This window comes from Spinacia oleracea, chromosome 4 (assembly GCF_020520425.1).
Source record: "Spinacia oleracea cultivar Varoflay chromosome 4, BTI_SOV_V1, whole genome shotgun sequence".
NCBI lineage: Eukaryota > Viridiplantae > Streptophyta > Magnoliopsida > Caryophyllales > Amaranthaceae > Spinacia > Spinacia oleracea.
This window is the reverse complement of record NC_079490.1, coordinates 18,290,720-18,311,417: the sequence shown is the minus strand read 5'-3', so window position 1 is coordinate 18,311,417 and position 20,698 is coordinate 18,290,720. Positions and strand designations below refer to the sequence as shown.

The 20,698-nt window shown below is 36.3% G+C and overlaps 1 protein-coding gene across 10 annotated transcripts in view; it reads right to left on the bottom strand.

Moving 5' to 3' along the window:
- Window positions 1–645: 645 nt before the first annotated feature.
- Window positions 646–20,698, bottom strand: part of LOC110798822 (probable serine/threonine-protein kinase PBL9) — a 29,772-nt gene continuing 9,719 nt past the window's right edge. The window contains exons 1-8 of one of the 10 annotated variants that reach the window (XR_008932784.1): window positions 12,689–12,855; window positions 11,844–11,908; window positions 11,545–11,742; window positions 11,204–11,268; window positions 9,060–11,092; window positions 8,860–8,929; window positions 5,730–5,777; window positions 4,316–4,453 (exon numbers count right to left, since the gene is read on the bottom strand). Coding sequence is in view for 2 of the 10 variants with exons in the window: in XM_022004023.2 (XP_021859715.1) it covers window positions 12,690–13,333 (644 nt within the window). In the remaining 8 variants the exon portion in view is untranslated. Of the gene's footprint in view, window positions 872–2,135; window positions 2,244–4,139; window positions 4,223–4,310; window positions 4,458–5,645; window positions 5,778–8,207; window positions 8,829–8,859; window positions 8,930–9,059; window positions 11,093–11,203; window positions 11,280–11,544; window positions 11,743–11,843; window positions 11,909–12,197; window positions 12,213–12,514; window positions 13,334–20,698 lie in introns of those variants that run through there. The other 9 variants (XR_008932785.1, XR_008932786.1, XR_008932779.1 and 6 more) reach the window with 9 other exon arrangements.

The following is a 20,698-nucleotide window of genomic DNA, read 5'->3' as shown; positions in this document are numbered from 1 at the left end:
TTAATCTATATCAATATTAAACTAGATGATCATATCATTGTTTGTTTTTAACAAGTGAAGAAAATTTTCTAATGATGTTTCAATTTATCTTTAATTGGAACTAACAACTCGTGTTTTCTTTGGAAAATATTTGGTTACGTTGGGTTTTTCTTCTATTTCATTAGTACAGTCTTTGATCCGTAGCTTTAAACCCGTACGGAAGGGGTACGTATACTCTCCGGCAGTAAATCACAACACAACCAAACTAGCTAATTAATTACTCTTACAAGAGGATTACGACAAGGGGATTCACTATTTCCGGTATCTTTTTAATATTTGTACCACTAGTAGAAAAAACATCATTTGCAGCGCGCGTAAACAGGCTTTTTGCAACGTTTTTGGGCGCTGTAATTGTGGGGGCTGTTTATAATGGACTTTTATTCGCAACGAACAGAAGCGCTGCAAAAAGACATTATTTACAACGCACCTTGTTTCACCCGCGCTACGAAAAGTGTATTATTCACAGCCTTTTACACTACGCAAGCGCTGCAAATAGTGTTTTTCGAAGGCAAATTTCTGACATTATTCGCAGCATTCGCTTAACGGTAGCGCGCTGCAAATAGTATATTTATTTAGCAAAAAAAAAATTACTGCATTAATTATGCATTGGTACTAGGTACTAGCCTCCATAATCTTTTTAGCACAAACATTGAACAAAACATAGTTTAACTACAACATTAATGATGCATTGGTAAAAACTGGGAGCCGGAGTTTAACTAGAGGTGACATAAACATTACGACATCAAATCCCTAATCTGATTCTACAGCAACATTCCCCTTCTTCTGGATTTTCTTCATGTAAAATTCCAACTCGTTTCGCTCCAAAATATATCTGCAATTGACAAATTTAAATTTACATGTTAGTTGATTGCAAATTTAAACTCGTGTCTGCTACCACTTCTCATATTCATGTCTGCTACCATCTACTTTTGCACTCAAATGCCAAGAACTCACCAAGTGTACCACAATGCCGTAACTTGATTACTTTATGGCTTACACCTTAAGCTTAAGGACTAAAGTATTACTTATAAATTTATAATTGATTCAGATTGTCCCATATTTATAAGCCTCAAAACCATATATGAAATATTTACTAATACTTCAAACTACTATTACACCATTCACCGATTGACCGCAACAGTCGAAAATTCCAAACCAAGATAACATCAACAACACAAGAACAACACACAGGAAAAAAGAGTAACTGTAACTGATAACAGGAATCTACTTAATAATGGGGACAGGAAATTATCAATTCAAAATCAACAAACAAACTTTTTAACCTTCCAAAGTAAATATGTCAAAATAACAATTCACTAATAATCATCACCAACAATAATTAAAAAAAAAACTTAGAAGCTACATAAAAACTGTAAAAATAGCTGATAGTGTTTGTTTTTAGTAGCTGGGAGTATCACAAACACCAGAAATAAACCCAAGTTAAAATGAAATCATGTGGAATCAAACGACATTTCACCAAAAGCCATGTTCATATTTACAGAAACTAGTAACCAAAACAGTTGGGTAATTGAACACATGCAAAGGTCTAGAGGGAAGTTAGCAAAAGCATAACCTATGGTAATTAAACCACTCACAATGATGCAATGTTCTCCACGTAGTAGCTACTAGCATTTAGATTAGATTAGGGGAAAAAATTGAAGGAAATAGGTGTGATTACCAGACACTCAGACAGGAAAGAAGAATAATTGCATGTTTCAGTACCATTGTCTAAGTGTCTAGACTATATCAGGAGACAAGTTGCTGCAAGACTCAATTTGAACAGTAGCAAAGTTTGAATTAATTTAAGTGAAGCAAAACCAAAAAGATGGAACAGTTATACGATATGAATTCTTTACCATAACAACAAAAACCAATTGACGTGAAAGGGATCTAGCACAGCTTGTAGAAGCACATTAGGTTTCTAAACAACCATGGCATTGCAAATAGAATAACAAAAGTATGTATGAAACCAAAACTTTAGTCACGTCGATACATCTCCAAACAAGCAAGTCTCTGCAGAAAATTTATTTCAAAACTGAAAAACAAAGAAACCCATCACAAAATCAAAACTTAAATGACAAGTGAGTCAACAATACCTTTTGGATAACACGGCAACCATACATTTGCAAGCTAAGGGTCAGCACATGACCATCAAGTTTGACGGCAAGTTCTCTTCTTTAAACACCCATTCCATGCTCAAAGAACTGCAAGTAGCAGCAGATATTTTACATTAAACAATGTTTAGGTTATTTGATTTTTATATTTAATCAAACTTATAATTGGACTTTTAAAGTTATTTTCATTATAAATCTTAATACCATAAAAGTGTATAAGTATGGAAGTATCTAAACTATGTGAAATTATTGAAAATTGCAAACCAACACATAAACTATGTGAAATTATATAGAACATATTACATCTAACAGATACATATAATTGTCATGAGTAGCATCCAGCACCTAACATTCATAAGTTTTTGCTTAGAATCTGTTGAAATAGGTGACAGCGTGTAGTTTCAGAATCGGAATAGCATAGTAACTGGTTAAAGTATGTCTGCCAAGTCTTTGCATAGCAATGTTAGAGGCTTTCTTTTTCCTTGAATTTACCAGGACGATCTACAGGGGGTGTGGGAAGGTGGGGGGTGGGGGGGGGGGGGGGGGGGTGGGAGGAGGTGCCAGGCTGCCAGCGCCATTTCTGTATAAAACAACTGATCACCTTTCGGAATAACCTAAATACCTGACCTATTGTGAGACCAAGATACGAATTGTACCAATTTATATGTCCACTATGTTAATTTGTTAAGTAGGTTAGCTACAAGAAAGAGGAATGAGAGAACTGCTAAGCCAGGGGATGCTTCAGCTCCACACTAGTAAGCTAATAGTACCATGCTTAATATCTTAAAGCTAAGCATAGAGTTAGTTGTCAGGACTGGTAAAAGACTTCGAACTTGACAGGACATATATGATTCGCTTTGTGTAAAAAACAGAATGGATAGCTCACAGACACATAATCATATGTTTATACGCCATATTGGTTCCACCATACCTGCAAAACAGTGGTTTGGGTTTTTCTCAGACTCCACATTTGAAATTTTCGATTTCCAGCCACTTATTTTGGGATGAAATGCCTCAGCAGTATCTTTTGAGTACAAGTTGCACATGTTCAAGTCATCAGCTTCGCCGTGATATCATTCTTTTATTGTAGTTTTTCTTACATTTACCACGTTAAGCCAAACTGATTGATTATTTTGTCATTGCATATATGTAAGGACTAAAGCAAAGCAATATGGTCAATTTAGGTGCTCAAAAGTGGTCATTCGCGAGAAAATTATTAGAACAAGGTAGTTTCCTGAATGTTAAGAACAAAATAAACCTCAAGGCATCAACCAGTACTAATGAAAAGGCATTACTTGTTTTTATCAAATTTTATCTCCAACTAAGTTCTCTTCCGAACATTTACTTATGTCTTGGTGGTTTAAAGAGAGAAAGCTCACTAAAAAAAGCCTTGTACCCATACTAAGCCCTACATAATTAGAGCATTAATTCCTGAATAGTTAGAAAGAGAACTTGGTTAAGCTTCAAAATGTCTCAATTTTAGTAGTCCTACAGCACTCCTACTCTCCTAGAGTATATATTTTTGTATTCATACTTCTCTACATATTATCCCCTAAATTTGTCAATGAAAACAGAATAATCACAAGCATCTATTTAGTTTAACTAAGCACACGTGCGAGGAGTACTACAACAGATAGCAAACTTTCCTATTTAAGCACCTACAGAGTAACTTTCAGAAGAAGCTTGTCTTGAGAATAGGATTATGTGCATTACTCGGAGTCACATTTCCGAGAGAACAGTTAAACACTTGCTAGACGTCGAGTCCTTGATTAGAGACTAATGTCTACTGTTTAGTATGTAGTTGTATAGTTTAAACAGTCCCAAAAAACAGATTGCAGTATATTAATAGCAGATTGTACCCAGTCTTCTTTGGGGAAAGAGAAGCACACACTATTTCAAATGCAAGCAGACTCTAAATAGTAGATCTTCGTCTTTAATGATTAGTTAAAAACTATATCTAAAGCATTAACTTATCATCTACTGCACCTGTCAAGAAGCTGCCAGCGGTCACTAATTTTGGCATCCACATCATCAATTTCTTTTTCCAGTTTCTGAAGCATTACATCGACCTACCAGCATGAACATGACAAATATAATGAGTAAGTGTCACCTATATACTAAAGCTGGTCCATAAATCTGTAGATTAACCAGACTCACCCGGTCTACGAGCGCTGATGAGACCTCGTCCCCAACATCCACTTCAGCAGCTTGATCACTTTCTTCTCGAGCAGCCTTATAGGCCTTCAGAGAATCTGCTTCACCATCTGTACCCTCCTTCTCAACCATGGTATTATATATATCTATCTAAAAGGAAAAAACAAGAATTTTTCACAATTTCAGTTTGCTAGGAGAAGTTTCAAGTACAATCGAACAACTGATTAGCCACACCAAACCTTTTAATAGAAGCATTTAATAATTCGTTTTTTGTTACTAGCAATTCTACTGTTCCTCTTTTCTTTTGATGGAAGATTGTCAGAATGGAGGAGCATGTCACCATCAGCGTGAATCATAGAAAAAAAACGCGGATGCGGTCGCGTTCGCGGTAACGGTCGCGTTGTCGCGGAAACCGCTTGTAACGGAAGAATAGAACGGATCGCGGTTGACGCGGTGTGAATTTTTAGAAAAAAACCACATTAACATGTCTAAGCCTTATTATTACATTTTTAGTCTATAAAGTATTATATCAACACAATATAACCAAATCTATCCTAATGTGAGTGAGTATTATATTCTGTGAACAAATAAGCCTCGAAATATCATGTTTCATAAACTAATTACAAAAATATTTTTGGTCAATTTATGTAAAAGAACGGTGTAACGGAGAAAAAAACGTCAAACGCGGTGAGTCACCGTTACGTAACGGACGACGCGGGGCGAAAGACGTGATTTTTGTCAAACCGTAACGTAACGGGTTTTCGCGGAACGGCAAATCCAAAATAGGTTACAGAACGGCCGTTACGTAACGGAACGGCCGAGTTTTAATTCCATGGCGTGAATGTGTGCAGTTGAAAAAGAGAATCTCAAGTATCAATAAGAAAGCAGCAAACCAAAAGACTCTTTAGGATAACTGGAAAAAATCAGGCAACTAAATTCAACTGTCAAGTCAAATCACCATATTCATCGAGAAGCCAAAGTTCCAAATTAAAGTTAAGAAATGAATCCCAAACTAGGCCCATATTATATACCTCTAATAATAGTAATAGGCAATCAAGTCAGTACCATCAATTAGATTACAATACGAGCAGCATAACTCTATGAACTTTCGATTGGATTTAGATACCAGAAACAAGCCAAACAAACATGAAGAAATCCAAAGAAAAATGATATCACAGCTCTGCCATGGAAATCATTAAATGATGAGAGAGCAAGAGGACTTATGCCATCGTTGAAACCACCCTCCCCCGCTAAAAGAAAATAATGGAGGAAACAACAAATTTCACATGCTAAAGCTCATAACAAATAAGGAAGAAAAACCAAAATTAGATTTTTCACCTTTATGATAAGAATCACAGGAAAGAGATCTTTTTGTTAAAGTTATCATTTATCCAAAATATCTGCCTACTCTACAGGGCATACCTCTTTATTGACATGCCTCAAGAACTCCTCACGTTCCCTGCTACCTAACTGCAAAGTTAATGCAAAGATGATCAGTACCAATTCAGATCATTCCATCCAACAGGACTGAAGAAAAAAATGTTTATAGAATCTTCATACAGATGCAGAAGCCAAAACAGCCAACGCACGACTAAGGCTGCGTTCGGCGCCACTTGCGTTTTCAGTTTTTTAATTTTTTAATCAAAAAAACCAAAACAGTCTCGTTCGGACTTTGCATTGAATAAAACTAATTTTAAGCCTTTTTGAGAAAATAAAAGCGGAAAACTTAAAACCACTAAAAGTGGTTTTTAAGGTTCCGTTTTTAATTACTTCCGCCTGTACAGTACATACTCTCCCTCCCTCTCTCTCCAATCTCCACCATCTTCATTCTTGGCGCATCCCGTTCTCAATTTCAAGGTAGGCTTCTCATCTTCTTCTTCCTTTCCTTTTCTTTTATAATTTTTATAGCCCTTGAAATCATCCCTTTCTCTATTGTTTCATCTCTTTTGTTCATTTGAACTGATTCTTTATTTACAATTCGAGTTTATGTCGTCTAAATTGTCTATATATCCATATCTATTTTTTTAATTATTTTTTTCAATTGTCAATTTGTATGTGTTCATCTGAATTTTGTCATAAGTTATAGTTTAAATTTGAGGAATTTTGTTCAATTAGCGTTAATGATTTGGGTTAAATTCAATTGAGTTTTTTGAGTTGGGGTTTCACAAGTTTAAGTTTTAGAGATGAAGAAGGGAATCCTAATTATCTGGGATTCACAAGTTCAATATGGGTATGGAATTGGTTTAATTATTTTTCTTTTGGTGTTACAAATTCACAAATTACAGAGTATATTTAATTGTATGTGTTATGAAAATTGTCTATTTGATTTGATCAATTGGTAGGAATTAATGTCTAGTTTGTTAATACGTGGATGTGAGGCATTAGAATAGTATGCTGCTATCTTGAGTGTCTAAAACGAGTACAGTACAATAAAAGGTCTCTATGACTGCTTTGTTGAGTGTCTAAAACGAGTTCTTCAGTCAAATAAGTCTGAATGACCTTCGGTACAAGGATAGTCTGTAGACAAAAGTATAATGTGTTGCTATGTTGTGTGCCTGTGTTAATGGTATTGACTTATCGTTCCTGAGACTGTTAATACTTGGTGATAGTGGAAAAAGGTTGTGAAAAACAGGAGGAGTTCTAATTGTAATAATGTAAAAAGCTGCCCCCGAAATCAGAAGTCGAACTGTCTCTTCCTATAATAACTTCAAAGTGTGAGATTTGTGTGAGAGATTGACCGCATCGTGCTTATAGAATGTCTTATTAGGAACTCAAGCTCGGAAATTAAGGATAGTTGGAATTTGAAACCAATCATGTATGAGAAATATACTTCATATTTTTTTTCAATGGTAGATCATTACGAATTAGGAGGTGGGGTATTCTAGTTGTAAACATGGTAATTGATCATCTAGCTGCAAACAAAATACTTTGGTTTTATATTACTATGAGCTCATAATTTGATAGGAATAAAGGGTCAGTAAGTAACCCCTTCCCTTTATCTCTATTTTTTATCCTTTAGATGATATGTTGCTAGACTCTAGAAAGAAGGCCTGTAGATTAAGTAGTTCCTTTGGCCGTTTAAATGTAATTTGGCAGGAATTTCTAGTTATTCAGATCTTGTGTAATCATCATAAACAATTATAACTTTGTGTTGTTTCTTTTTTAATCTTTTGATGTTATTATTGTATTGTTTATGTTCTGATCTTTTTTCCACAGTTTGTGTTTGTGTATATGGACATCGTATTTGCTTGTTCGTATATTTTTTTTGTCCTTTTTCTGCTAGTCCTATTTTCTTTTTCTTAAGAAATATGTATGTCCTTTTTTTTCCGTACATTTAGTGACACTTAAAGGATTACTCCGTATATTATGCAGATGAAAATGTTGAACTTGAAGATGATGAAATATACAATGGATATGAAGAATTAGTGACTCCCAGTGTTAGTCAAAGTGAACTCGTAGAATGGTGGAGTTTTGAGATCGTTTAGCAAAACGATTGTGGGAGAGACAAATTTCTCAATGAAAGTAGAATAAGCTAGGGTACAATAATAATAATAATAATAATAATAATAATAATAATAATAATAATAATAATAATAATAATAATAATCTTTAAGAGTTGAAACTTGTAGTTTTGGGCCCAGAAATTACGCATGAGTATTTGTTTTTAGTTAATTGGAACCTAAAATGAAACAGTTTTGAGAAAATAGAAAACCAAAACTGAAATCAGTTTTCTGTTTTAAAAAAACAGGAAACTAAAAGCTGGCAATGGTGCCGAACAGGCCCTAAGTTCACAGAGCTGCTTTTGTTTTTCAGCAGTTCTTGTTCACAGCCCATCTATCGGCTCCACTTGTCATCCAGAAATTATATAATCAAAGAATTATGCTATGAAAACAACAATACCTGAAACAATTGGGCCATCAGATTAGAATCACGGAGAACTTGCTGCTGAAAAGCAGCAGGGTTTACAGAAGACCCACAGAACACAACACAAATAAACAGATTCCAAAATAAGATGCTAAAATAAAACAGTTGGTTTTTAAGATAGGCCAACATCATCAAAATCAAAACTGGGGATTAAGCAATCAAAATTACCTGATTAGCTTTTAGAAATAAAATCTCATAAATATATTCTAAAAAAGAACAAAAACCTTCCTTATCCCGAAACTCTGTTAACATCTATTTCCCTCTCCTCTTTCCACCCCCAGCAATTGTCTACACCACCATCATAAATAAGACCACGAAACCCCTTCCCCTCCACCTCCAACAGATTCACAGTTACCAAAGAAAAAGGGTATAATTAAGAATTTGATACTCTAATAAGCATAAACGGCAACAAAGTCATACCCCTAATTCATTAAATTGAAAAAACTAACAAAAAAACACAAACCTAAAATGACCTAAACCAATCTCTCAACCAAAAAAACCCAGAAATTTACATCAAATTAACAAGTCAAATGAAGAACAACAAATCAACCATAAAAATAATCACATCAGATAAACATTAATCAAACAAATTCGAAGAAAACTAAGGGTTTAAGGATCGAATTCTTACCGCAATCGACAAGGCGAAGGTAAAAGAATAAGTAGTACCCTTCAGTGTCACGCTAGTTTCCAATTATTACCTGAACACATTCAACAACCAAATTAATCAAAAAGTTGAAGAAATTAGGGATTTAGAAAAAAACCCCAAACCAATGCAAACAAAACCCTAGAAAAAGACGGCGATGAAAAATTCGAAAAGGGAGATATTACCTTGCCTACTATGCAAGAAACTGGAAGAATCATGGTTCAACTCGTGTGGCTTTGCTTCTCCTACTCTGAATTCTTGGTGAGAGCGTAAATCGGCACCAAATTCGAATCGGCACCAAATTCGCTCAATATCATATGATAACGCCGACATTCCTTCGAACAACGGTGAAAATGGCGGAATTCCAACCTTAGCCATGTTAGATCTGAAGAAGAAAGAGAGAGAGAGAGAGGATGCTAGGGTTTGAGGGACTGTGAAATTGTGAATGGGCGAGCGGAGAAAGTCAGATAGCCAGAGTGATGAAAAGAAAAGTCACAGAGCGCCCACTTCGAGACTAAGCTGCAAGTATAACTTATTCGCAACCACCACAGACCCCCCACGCTGCAGTTACCTTTATGAATTTTTTTTTCATTAATTCGCAGCGTTTTGAGCCCGCATAAGTTGTTAAAAGATCATTAAACAGTTGACCCGCGTTGACCATAGGCTTTTCGTAGCAATCAGGAATCACATGAGTTGCAAATGGGTTGCTGCAAATGTCATTTTTTCTACTAGTGTACGAAAGTGTTGCCTCGAAAAATTTTATTGCATTCACAAGAAAATAACAGTGGTATTGGCGTCAAAATTATAGCCAAATGAGCCCTAATATTTCACTTTTATTCTTGGCGGACGACAGTATTATTATTTTATAAGGCTAATTCAACAGCTTGTGCTATATTAAGAACATGTATTTTAAATGATTTTTCCAATATCTCAATACAGATGATAAATTTCCGGTCTTAATTGTATTTTACAAAATGCTCAATAATAACATAAAACACCAGCGAACTAGTTAGGAGTACCATGAATAATTGGTTTTCAAAGTTAGTCTCCAAAGCTGGAAAAACGGTCTTAATACAAAATCTATAGGAGGCCCTTCCTATCTTATGCAATAGTGAAGCTCTGTTATAGTAAAAGTTAGTAAAAATCTTATATCATTTTTACCCAACTTTTAATACAAGAACGCTAACTTTTAATGCAAAAAAGCTAACACTTACTTCTTTTTTCTTACTAAAAAAGGCTAACTTTAACTTTTGAGGTTTCATTTAAATGAAAAGAAATGAATATCAATATACTCCGTAAAAATTAAGAATATCAATGTAAAAGTTAGCTCTGATGTGGTAGAAGTTAGGAAAAATCTTATATCAGTTTATGTAACTATATGTAGGCCAACTTTTAATGCAAAAAAACTAACTTTTATTTTATTTTTACTCAAAAAGTCTAACTTATGAGGTTTCATTTCAAGTGGAAAATTAGGAATATCAATATACCCTGTAAAAGTTATAGTTATCATATTAACATTTATAGTTTTCGAGTCAAAGTTATACCCAATATGCAAATATTTGAACACTATGGCTATTAGCTCAAATAGTAAAGCAATGTTCATTTATGTACATGGTGTGGGTTCAAGTCCCATGTAGCCTTCATACTATTGAGTTGCGTTTTGGTTCGATATATTGAGAAATGACTAACAATATAAAGTCACATGCGCCAAAATTGGTAAAAGCTATCCTAAATGCCGATTTATTTTTCATAATAAAACCAATAGCCTATGCAGGATTCGAATCTACATCTCCGCACAAGTTGCACGGTGCTCAACCAGGTGAGCTAATAGGCTTACAAAAATAAAAACACCCAATATAAAACCAGGAGTGCGTTCATTTGCTTTCTCCACCTAGGTCTTCAAACTTTCTGAAAGAAATGGCATCAATGCTCTAGAAGTTTACAGGCTGATACACAAATCTTTGAGAAAAACCGAAATCCAATTCATTAGACAAAGGCATGTGTGGATATCGAAGCCAAACCCAGCAGCATAATTTCAAACCAATGAAGCAACTCTAAAGCATGATACAAGACCAGTGGTTAACTGGTTACCAAGGGGCAAGGGGAAAGGGAATCAGAGAGACTTACCTGTTCAGAAGGATTAAGTTGAGAGGATGACTTGAGCTGGGAGCTTTCCAATTTTGTGAGAAGCTGAGTCACTGTCTTTAAATGAGGAATGCTGCATACATTCAAACCCACAAGATGAGGGTTAGCAACCAATGACCTATTTGAAAGGCAATTCACTAATTTTCACTGAAATTTTGGTATAAAAAATCATGAGAAACAATACCTATGCAAACCATTTTCCATATATGCATCAAGTGATAAAATCACTAGTGGTAGCTGCTGCAACACCTGCATCATTTCTAAGCAATTCAGAAATAAAAATTTGAGCTCAGGCTTGCAACACTTGCAAAGAATAAGTAACCACAGTGCTAACAATAGCAGGATAAAACCAATTCAAATCAGACTGCTGTACGATGCTAGGTGTAGAGAAATAAGAAGTGGTGGAAATATAAAAAAATATTTGAACTCGCAGTTAAAATAAGATATAAAAACAAACCACTTGTGACAGTTTCCTGTGAATATTTACTAGCATGTGAAATAGCATAATGTCACTCAAAATAGTACCATGGAGATGAGCTTCGAGGGATCCCATAGCCATGTATTCAAGTACAAGAAGTCGCTGACCGCCTTCAGCACCGTAGCCAATCATCTGAACAAGACGTGGGTGGCGCAGAGCTGCAGAAGAGAAAGCGTGAGAATCTCCACTAAAATCTCCTTCTCACCTTGAAGACCTGATGGATTAAGCTTTTTAACAGCCACAACCTGCCAATAATCATGCATATTCAAGAAGGAAAGTTTCAGGACATATTCAAACAAGTTCTCTATAGTTGAATACTCTAGCTTTTATCTTGACCATGGCTTACATTATTAGTAGCAGGGGACTGGTTTTTAGAGTCTGTCTCGGCTTTCATCTCATGTTTATTGGCTGCTGCAACATTCAGCCAAGAGAACTTTAAAGACCAGTGATGGGAAAGAAGTGATACAAGCCACATCAAACGCTTCAGCCCTCTTAAACGAAAGAGCAGAAAGCATGAAAAAACATGGTTAATGAAACAGAAACTGATGCAAAATTGAAGATAATAGACCTACAATGTAATGCATAAAGAAAAAAACAAGAGAATTCATATATCCTTAGTAATTCACACCAGCATAGTACAACTGAATGCAATTTGATCAAATAACAAGCTAAGCAACAGGAAGATCCTTCCCATTATCACCTAATAATGGCCTTGAAAAGACTTATCTACAAAAGAAGATCGAATATATCCTTAGTAAGTACTCTCTTCAATGTTCTTTCATAAGCCTGCACCTGCAGTGGCCGAACCTTAATTAACAAACTTTAGCTGACATCAAGATATTGTATATCCTCCAGAAGGATTAGTTAATGTAATCTCTTCTCTGATTTATCAATTGTATTAAACTACAATTGAATACATATGGAGCATCAATCTGACAAAGTACAAGAGGATATACATTAACAAAGTACAAGAGGGTATACATTAACAACTTCAGCTAGTCCCCAAAGCTTAGTATATACAGCCAAATGCAAGTTTCTTTTAAAAGATTAGTACGTAATCCATTAAGCTACGTACATATATACAGCTTAATGCAAGTTTCATTTACAAGATCCTAATCCATTATAATCCCTAAGTTAGCAGTGAAAGCATAAACAAGTGAAGGCTACATTGCCAAGTTCATAAAGTCTTACTCTACATATTTCCAGCAACTAACCCTTTTTCACGAACTTTTCTCACGAAATTTTCTCTCCACTTCCGGACTCTTTTTAGTTCTGCTTCCTCCACCATACAATCATACGCTATTTCGTCCAAATAGCCAATACGAAGGTGTTCAGCAGAAAGTGACCCGGGTTTATAGACGTGAGGACGCATAATTGTTGGCCCCTCTGGAACCTTCTGGACATTTTTCTTATTAGATGATGAATAACAGAACAATCTTTTAATACAAGTAACAGATTTTCTCCAAGTGTGTTTCCTCCCAACAACAGACCGGGTCAATACCTTGTCATCATTATCAACTTCCGTTGTTTTGTGAGTGCCAGTGAATATAGACAGGTTCTCCAACTGCTTGACAATTTCACTTGCTGTAGGGCGAGTCATTGGATATTCCAGTCCCAGACACTTGAATACCAGCACAGACAGATCATGTCCATCGTATTCATCAAATAATGGATGGTTCACAAAACTTTCATGAGCCAGTGAAAATTTTGATTTGTACCTTTCTTCCACGTGTCTGGCCATCATTCTTGTAACCACTTCAGTCACATCATATTTGCATATTAATGACATAAGCAAAACACCGAAAGAGAATATGTCAGATTGCGGAACCACTGAACCTGCCATGTTTTCCACAATCATAATCTCATAAGACAGAATTGGCAACCACATATCAAAATGAAAAGAGAGCAAAATAATCTCAAATGCCTTCATCACGTGAAATCACACAAGTTTAGGAATAGGTTTGTACCTCTACATTCTTTGCTATCATAAAATATTTGCTTCTCATGATCCATTCATAGCAATCTACACCTAAAGCTACATTCAGGATCCATTCATACCAATCTATACCTAAAAGCTACATTCAGGATCCATTCATACCAAGTTCGCTTTTCCTTCACCCCACCCCCCTCTTTTTTTCCCGCTACCCTTTCTCTTCCCTTCCCCTTCCTTTCTCTTTTATCTTGCTATCAAAAGACACCGTTTAACAGTGGACACATGGAAAGGGAAGGAAAAGAAGAAAAGGGGAAGGATGGGGGGAGGGCATTTTCCATTGTTTGGATACCGAAGTGTGAGGGTGAGGGGCAATGGAGGGGGGGAATGGAAGGAAATTCTTTGATTCATTTAACAATTAAATTTCTCCAAAAATTGAAAATATAAGGTAAATGAAATACGAACTGAATAGTTGTGAAAGTCTCTATGCTCACGACTTTTTCTATCCTCCTCTTAAGATTCACTAGTTGATTAACAATAGAAGTTATGGAACCTCATAAATAATTTTCACCTTGTCCTCCTGATGTACTTCTCTTTTTCTTAATATTTTTTTTCTCTATAAAAAATCTTGCAGTATTTTCTCTCCTCTCTCTCTACTGTAAAAATGGAAAAAGAATCCCCAATTCAAATTAGCAAGAAGATAAAAGCTTGCTGCTTCAAATCTATCCAGCCGTTACCAATGTGCTTACACAAAACTGAGTTCTTAGAAAACCTCCAGTTCTTAGACGAGTTACAGCTACATTTGATGTAAAAGTTTGTGATATTTAATCAATAGTGAAGCTGAACAGAAAAAGTCTCTTTTTCTATGCAGCAATCGTACTGGGAATTACGAGCCATGGATAATACACATCTGTTTTAAAACCCATGGGAACGTTGTGTCCTTAAACAACACAAGTTTTAGCGGTCATTGCTTTTTCCCAGTTCTCCTGAAGTCAGGGACATGTCTCAGCAGAACTCGACAAAGAAGCTAAAGAGTCATCTATTTCAAGGACCACATATTGTCCAGCGACCAAACTAGGAGTCTATCTACCATGGTTACACCAAACACCTCCCTCTATCCCATGGGAACATTGATTCCTTGGACTGCATAGATCAAACTTCCAAAAAATCTTTACCGAAGCACTAATACTAGACCTTGATACTGTCCAGCAACCAACCTGGAGGATTATGCACTAACTCTTCAAGAATTTAATAAAACATGTCATGATACTTTACCATCACTTTTTATATGATACGGTAACCTATTGGGACATTATTAATAAAACCAATAAACTAAAACAGAAATCGTTATGATATGGAGTAGACAAAAAAAAATGGTAAAATTGCAGATTGACATGCATTGACTTTCTTTTTAGAGAAGCATGCAGATGAACTAATATTTGTATTGCATCAATAATCGGACAAGAATTAACCTTGAACTAGCAAAAAATTAATCCCTGCCAATTAAATCTTTCTAGAATCTTCAGCTTTAATTCCGAACCTTTTCTTTAAAACAAACAACAGACCAAATCATAGTATACCCGAAGTACAACAACCTCATATAGTACAGATATCCCTTTTGCTAATTTTGACAGAAGCATCTGGTCAATCCACCCACCTAATTATCCCTTCTCCTAACCAAAATCTGGGATACACTCTACACATACAACTACCCCAAATCTAACAAAAGATATAAAAATATTCTTCTATAATTCTCAGCTTCACCAGAAATTTGGTTATACTACCCAGACCCACCACCTCCCCCTCCCCCTCCACCAAAATAAAAATCCTGTCCATGAATCTACACTGTTCAACATCAATTGGTACTTCTTTCACTGGAGAAGCAACAAAGAAGGAAAAGGATTGAAGATACTCCTTCAGAGTCCTTCATAAGAGTTTCTCAACAAGAATCTGTAACAATAAATCAAGACTGGGATAGCATTTCTTTTGTGATAGGAAAACCAAACATTTCCATGAATCGACTGTCAAGAGAAGAAATAAATAACTTGCAATACAAACCCACTCCTGTAGTCAGATTACCAAGATATTATGGGCAGATGAACATCTATTACATTATACTAAAACATACACTATGAATGACATGTGTCACTTCCTGGTACAAAATTTTCCCGCCAAAACTTTTTCCTAAAAAATCTATACATTATTTTTATTTTTTCTCTTTTTTTATTTACTGTTCATGTATAGGAAAAAAAATATATGTTTATAGATTATGAAAATAATATATGCCACATAATATTTGCTAAAAAATAACTTTTGTAATATTTTAGTCAAATCATTAATAATGGAAATATATTTACTCAATATTTTGGAAAATCAGCATATTAGTATATCAAATATTTTGGTCAAATTAACATATCAATCATATAAAATATGTAATACGGAATAAGACGAAAATTGCATACTTTGTATCAGATAATTAAATGAGTATGTTCAAGATTTATTAATTATGCAATAGTTTTAGAGAGACATATTTCAGTCAAATAACTTTTGGATTCCGTGGATCCACGGGACCTAATCCTAGTTATGTTCTAAAAAGGACTTGGACGTTTCTAAAAAGATAACCGTCCAATTAAAAGAGATGGACATCCAGTTCAAACAGATGAACTTGTAGTCTAAAAAATAATGAACCTACAGTTCCCAAAAGATGAACCTACAGGCTACAGTTCAAAATAATGAACATGCACTTCACAAAAGATGAACAGGTATATTAGTTAGGGATTCAACAAGCATGCTTCTATCATGTGGCTCTTCAAGGTCACCTATCTCAGCTTCTTAAAGAATAGAAGGAGAAAATCTCTAAACAACTTTGTGTTTGGTCAACGTTTAGATCTTGTGGTTGGGAAGGAAGAATAGAATTCTTAGAAAAATGATTTCTAATTAAGAGGCTAATGGAATAGAATAGCAACCCTAGCTTCCCTTTGATAATATACAGTGGAAGTTTTTCTGGATAATCATGGTTACTAAAGTCAAAATGTTACTGCTAATAATAAAAAATCTATAACAGCTAATTGTTATGGTTAATGTCTTATCTTGTATTATGTAAGTGACTTGTCAATATACTTTCTCTTTAAGATTGCTGGATTGGTGGGGAAAGCTATCAAGGTTGATACAGCCACTCTTAACAGGGACAAACTTATGTTTGCCAAAGTTTTGGTGGAAGTGAGCCTTGATCAACCATGTCCAAAGACAATTCAGTTTGTGAATGAGAAGGGTCTGCTGATTGAACAGATAGTGGAATATGACTGGCTCCCTATTCAATGCTCCTCCTGCAAGAAAATGGGACATGATAGCACTAACTGTGGGATACTGAAAGCTACTCACCCACCTGTGAGAACAAGAAAGGTGTGGGTGCAGAAAGCCAAACAAGCTCCAAAACCTATGACACCAATACCAGCTGCTGATGTTGTTGCTGCAGGTCCAGACCAAGAAGGTTTTGAGCTAGTTAACAGGTTCAGCAAACAACAATGTAGCCAGCTAAAGCATGTTGCCACTAGGAACAGTTTTCATGTGCTGAGTGCCACTGATGCAAGGGAGACAGACACTGTGGTGGATGATCTTGTGGGATTTGACCAGGGGTTGACTACCCCTGAGTCAAATGGATAATATTCTCTGTTGGAACATCAGGGGGTTGAATAGATATGATAAACAGCTAAAGGTGAAGAGGATGCTCAATCTTCACCACATTAAGCTATTCAGCCTTCTGGAAACCAAGATAAAGGCTCCAAAATTGGGTGACCTTTATCTGAATCTGTGCCCTGGGTGGAATTTTACCACCAACTTGAGTTGTTGTACTTCTAGCAGGATTGTGGTTGGTTGGGACCCATCCTCTTTTCACCTCAACATTTTAGCCATGCCATGACCAACCAGAGTATTCATTGTGAACTGACCTCCCTCGGTACTTGTCTCAAATTCTGTGTGACTTTCATCTATGGGATGAATGATAAGGCTGAAAGAACTAAGCTATGGGATCATATGTGTGATATTGGCCTTCACTGTAACTCACCTTGGGTGATTATGGGAGACTTTAATGCTCTCATGGATATTGATGACAGAATAGGTGGCCCTGTTAGATTGAGTGACATTCAACCAATGAGGAATTGTATGACTTCATGCCATTTGGACACAATCAAAACCACTGGTAGACATTATACTTGGACCAATAAGCAGGAGGGGAATTCTAGAGTTTTTTCTAGGATTGATAGAGTGTTGGCAAACACACAATGGGGTGATATGTTTCCTGATGCAGAAGCTAATTTCCTCCCAGAGGAAGATTTTGATCATTGCCCCATGGTCCTTTGGGGTTTCCCATCTATTCATGTTAAGAAGCCTTTTAGATTTTACAATATGTGGACTACTTCTGATAAGTTCATCAATATTGTAGATCATAACTGGCAAAAGAGTGTTCATGGGTGTCCCATGTTCAGACTTACACAGAAGCTTAAATGGCTCAAAACTGACCTCAAAGCTCTTAACAAGCAAGGTTTCAATGATGTTGAAGCTGAAGATATCAAAATGCATTGCATTCTCGTGGAAGTTCAATCTAAAATGCATGCAGATCCTAGCAACACAAACTTGGCCACTTTGGAGAAAGAAGCTGTTGCAGCTTATCTCAAAGCTCACACCACCTACACCTCCTTCATCCAACAGAGAGCCAAGATAGACTGGTTGGAATTTGGTGATGAGAACTCTAGACTTTTCCACCAGAGCATCAAACACAGAAGAAAACAAAACAGTATCCATTCCATTCATTCTCAGTCTGGTGAGTGGATCCAATCCCCTCAGGGAGTGAATTTGGCTTTTCATAATTTTTATAGTGATTTGTTCTGCACCACTTTGGAGAATAGAACTGCTGTCAACCCTTGTATCATGAATAGAGGTGCTAGATTAACTGAGAACCACAAACAGTTGTTGTCTTGCCAGTTTTCTATGGAGGATGTGAAAAGAGTGTTGCATGATATCCCCATCCACAAAGCTCCTGGTCTTGATGGCTACAATAGTCACTTCTTCAAAACTTCCTGGGCAATTATTAAGGATGACTTGTACAATGCCATTACTGATTTCTTCAAAACTGGGAAATTACTGAAAGAGATAAATGTCACAGCAATTACTTTGGTTCCCAAGGTGCCTGTTCCAGCCACAGTGGGTGATTTCAGACCCATAGCTTGCTGTACAGTAATCTACAAGTGCATTTCTAAGCTTATGTGCAATCAACTGAACAAAATCTTGCCAGATATCATCTCTCATAATCAAGGGGCTTTTGTTTCTGGGAGATCTATTCTACACAATGTCCTCATATGCCAAGATATAGTCAAGATGTACAACCAAACACACACTCAACCTTGTTGCCTAATGAAGCTGGATTTAAGGAAAGCTTATGATACTGTTGAATGGAGCTTCATTGAGGAGGCTATGCTAGAACTAGGGTTTCTTGTGTTCTTTGTGCAGCTGGTCATGACTTGTCTTTCCACCACCAGATACTCTATCCTCATCAATGGCTCCCCCACTGACCTCATCCAGCCAAAGATAGGATTGAGACAAGGAGATCCCCTTTCTCCTCTCTTATTCACACTGTGTATGGAATATTTTTCAAGATGTATGAAAATTGTTGGTGAACACCCTGATTTCATATTTCACACCAGATGCAGAACACTCAAACTCAACCACCTGTGCTTTGCTGATGACCTATTAATGTTCTGCAAGGGAGATCCTAACTCTATTCAGCTTATGATGGAGGGGTTCAACCTGTTTTCTGCAACAACTGGCCTGCAAGTGAACCCTTCCAAGTCATCTGTGTATTGTAGTGGTTCTGATGCTGTCAAACATACCATCAGAAATATCACTGGGTTTACATTTGGGGAATTACCATTCAGGTACTTGGGGGTCCCCATCAGCACCAGGAAATTACAAGCAGGTGAATGTGATCAGCTTGTTGATAGAAGGGTTACAAGAATCAAAATCTGGAGCACTAGAAATCTCTCTTTTGCTGGCAGAATGCAATTGGTAAATTCAGTGTTGATGAGCATCTGTATTATTGGGGGCAGATTTTCATCCTCCCTAAACCTGTAGTGAAGAAGATAAATGCTGTCTGCAGAGCATTCTTATGGCATGGGGTGTATGATGACAACAACAGGCCTGGCCCTGTTGCATGGGAGACTTTGTGTTTTCCAAAAGAACAAGGTGGCCTTGGTTTCAGAAATCTTGCCATTTGGAACCAAGCTGCAGTTGGGAAGCTAGCTTGGGCAATTGAGCAAAAACAGAACTTATGGGTCAAATGGGTCCATTCTATTTATATAAAAAGCAAATCCTGGCAGATGTACACTCCCTCCATGGCAGCTAATTGGGCTGTCAAGTACATCTGCAGAGCTAAACAAGCTTGTACTGAGTTCACTGGTTCTTCTTCTTGGCTCACTTCTGTGAAATACTGCATTAAAGACAACTACAAGTTGATGAGAGGTTCTAGAGACAAGATCAGATGGAACATGTTTGTCTGGAACAGATTTTCTATGCCTAAGCACAGAATCATATGCTGGCTAGCTTTACAAGACAGATTGAAAACCAAAGCAAGGTTGTTCCCCTTAGGCATTGGTGCTGATAGCCTGATAATCTGTGTGGCCTTTGTGGCTCACATCCAGAGACTGGAGCTCATTTATTTTTTGAGTGCGAGTATAGTATTGATTGCTGCACTGCATTGCACTGGCTAGGTTTTAGAACCTACAGGTCCCCCCTTATCTCCCTCTTCCAGTGGGTTAGAAGATATTGCACTTCTGGTTTCAAAAGAAAAGTCACTTATGCAGTGATTGCTGGGGTGGTTTACTCCATCTGGAAAGCTAGGAACTCTTCTATTTGGGAAGGGTCTGTCCCTACTGTCAAACACACTGTACAGCACATTCAGTTTTGTGTAAAAAATAGAGTTAGTAAACTCATAGGAAAGAAGATTAGCACTAGTGAAGCTCATTGGTTTGCTAGCTTGTAATTAGTTTTTTGGGGTCTGTTTAGGGCTTTGTTTGAGCCTTGTTGGTGTTTAAGTACTTGGTACTGATTAGGTTGTAAATTGTTTTGGTTGATATATATAAATCCTCTCTTACTTGTAAAAAAAAAAAATAATAATAATATTATTATTATTAATATTGAAACTTAACTTAACTTATTGAAACTTATCTGAACTTATCTTACCTTGTTGGAACTTTTTGGACCTGAAACTTATTTTATTA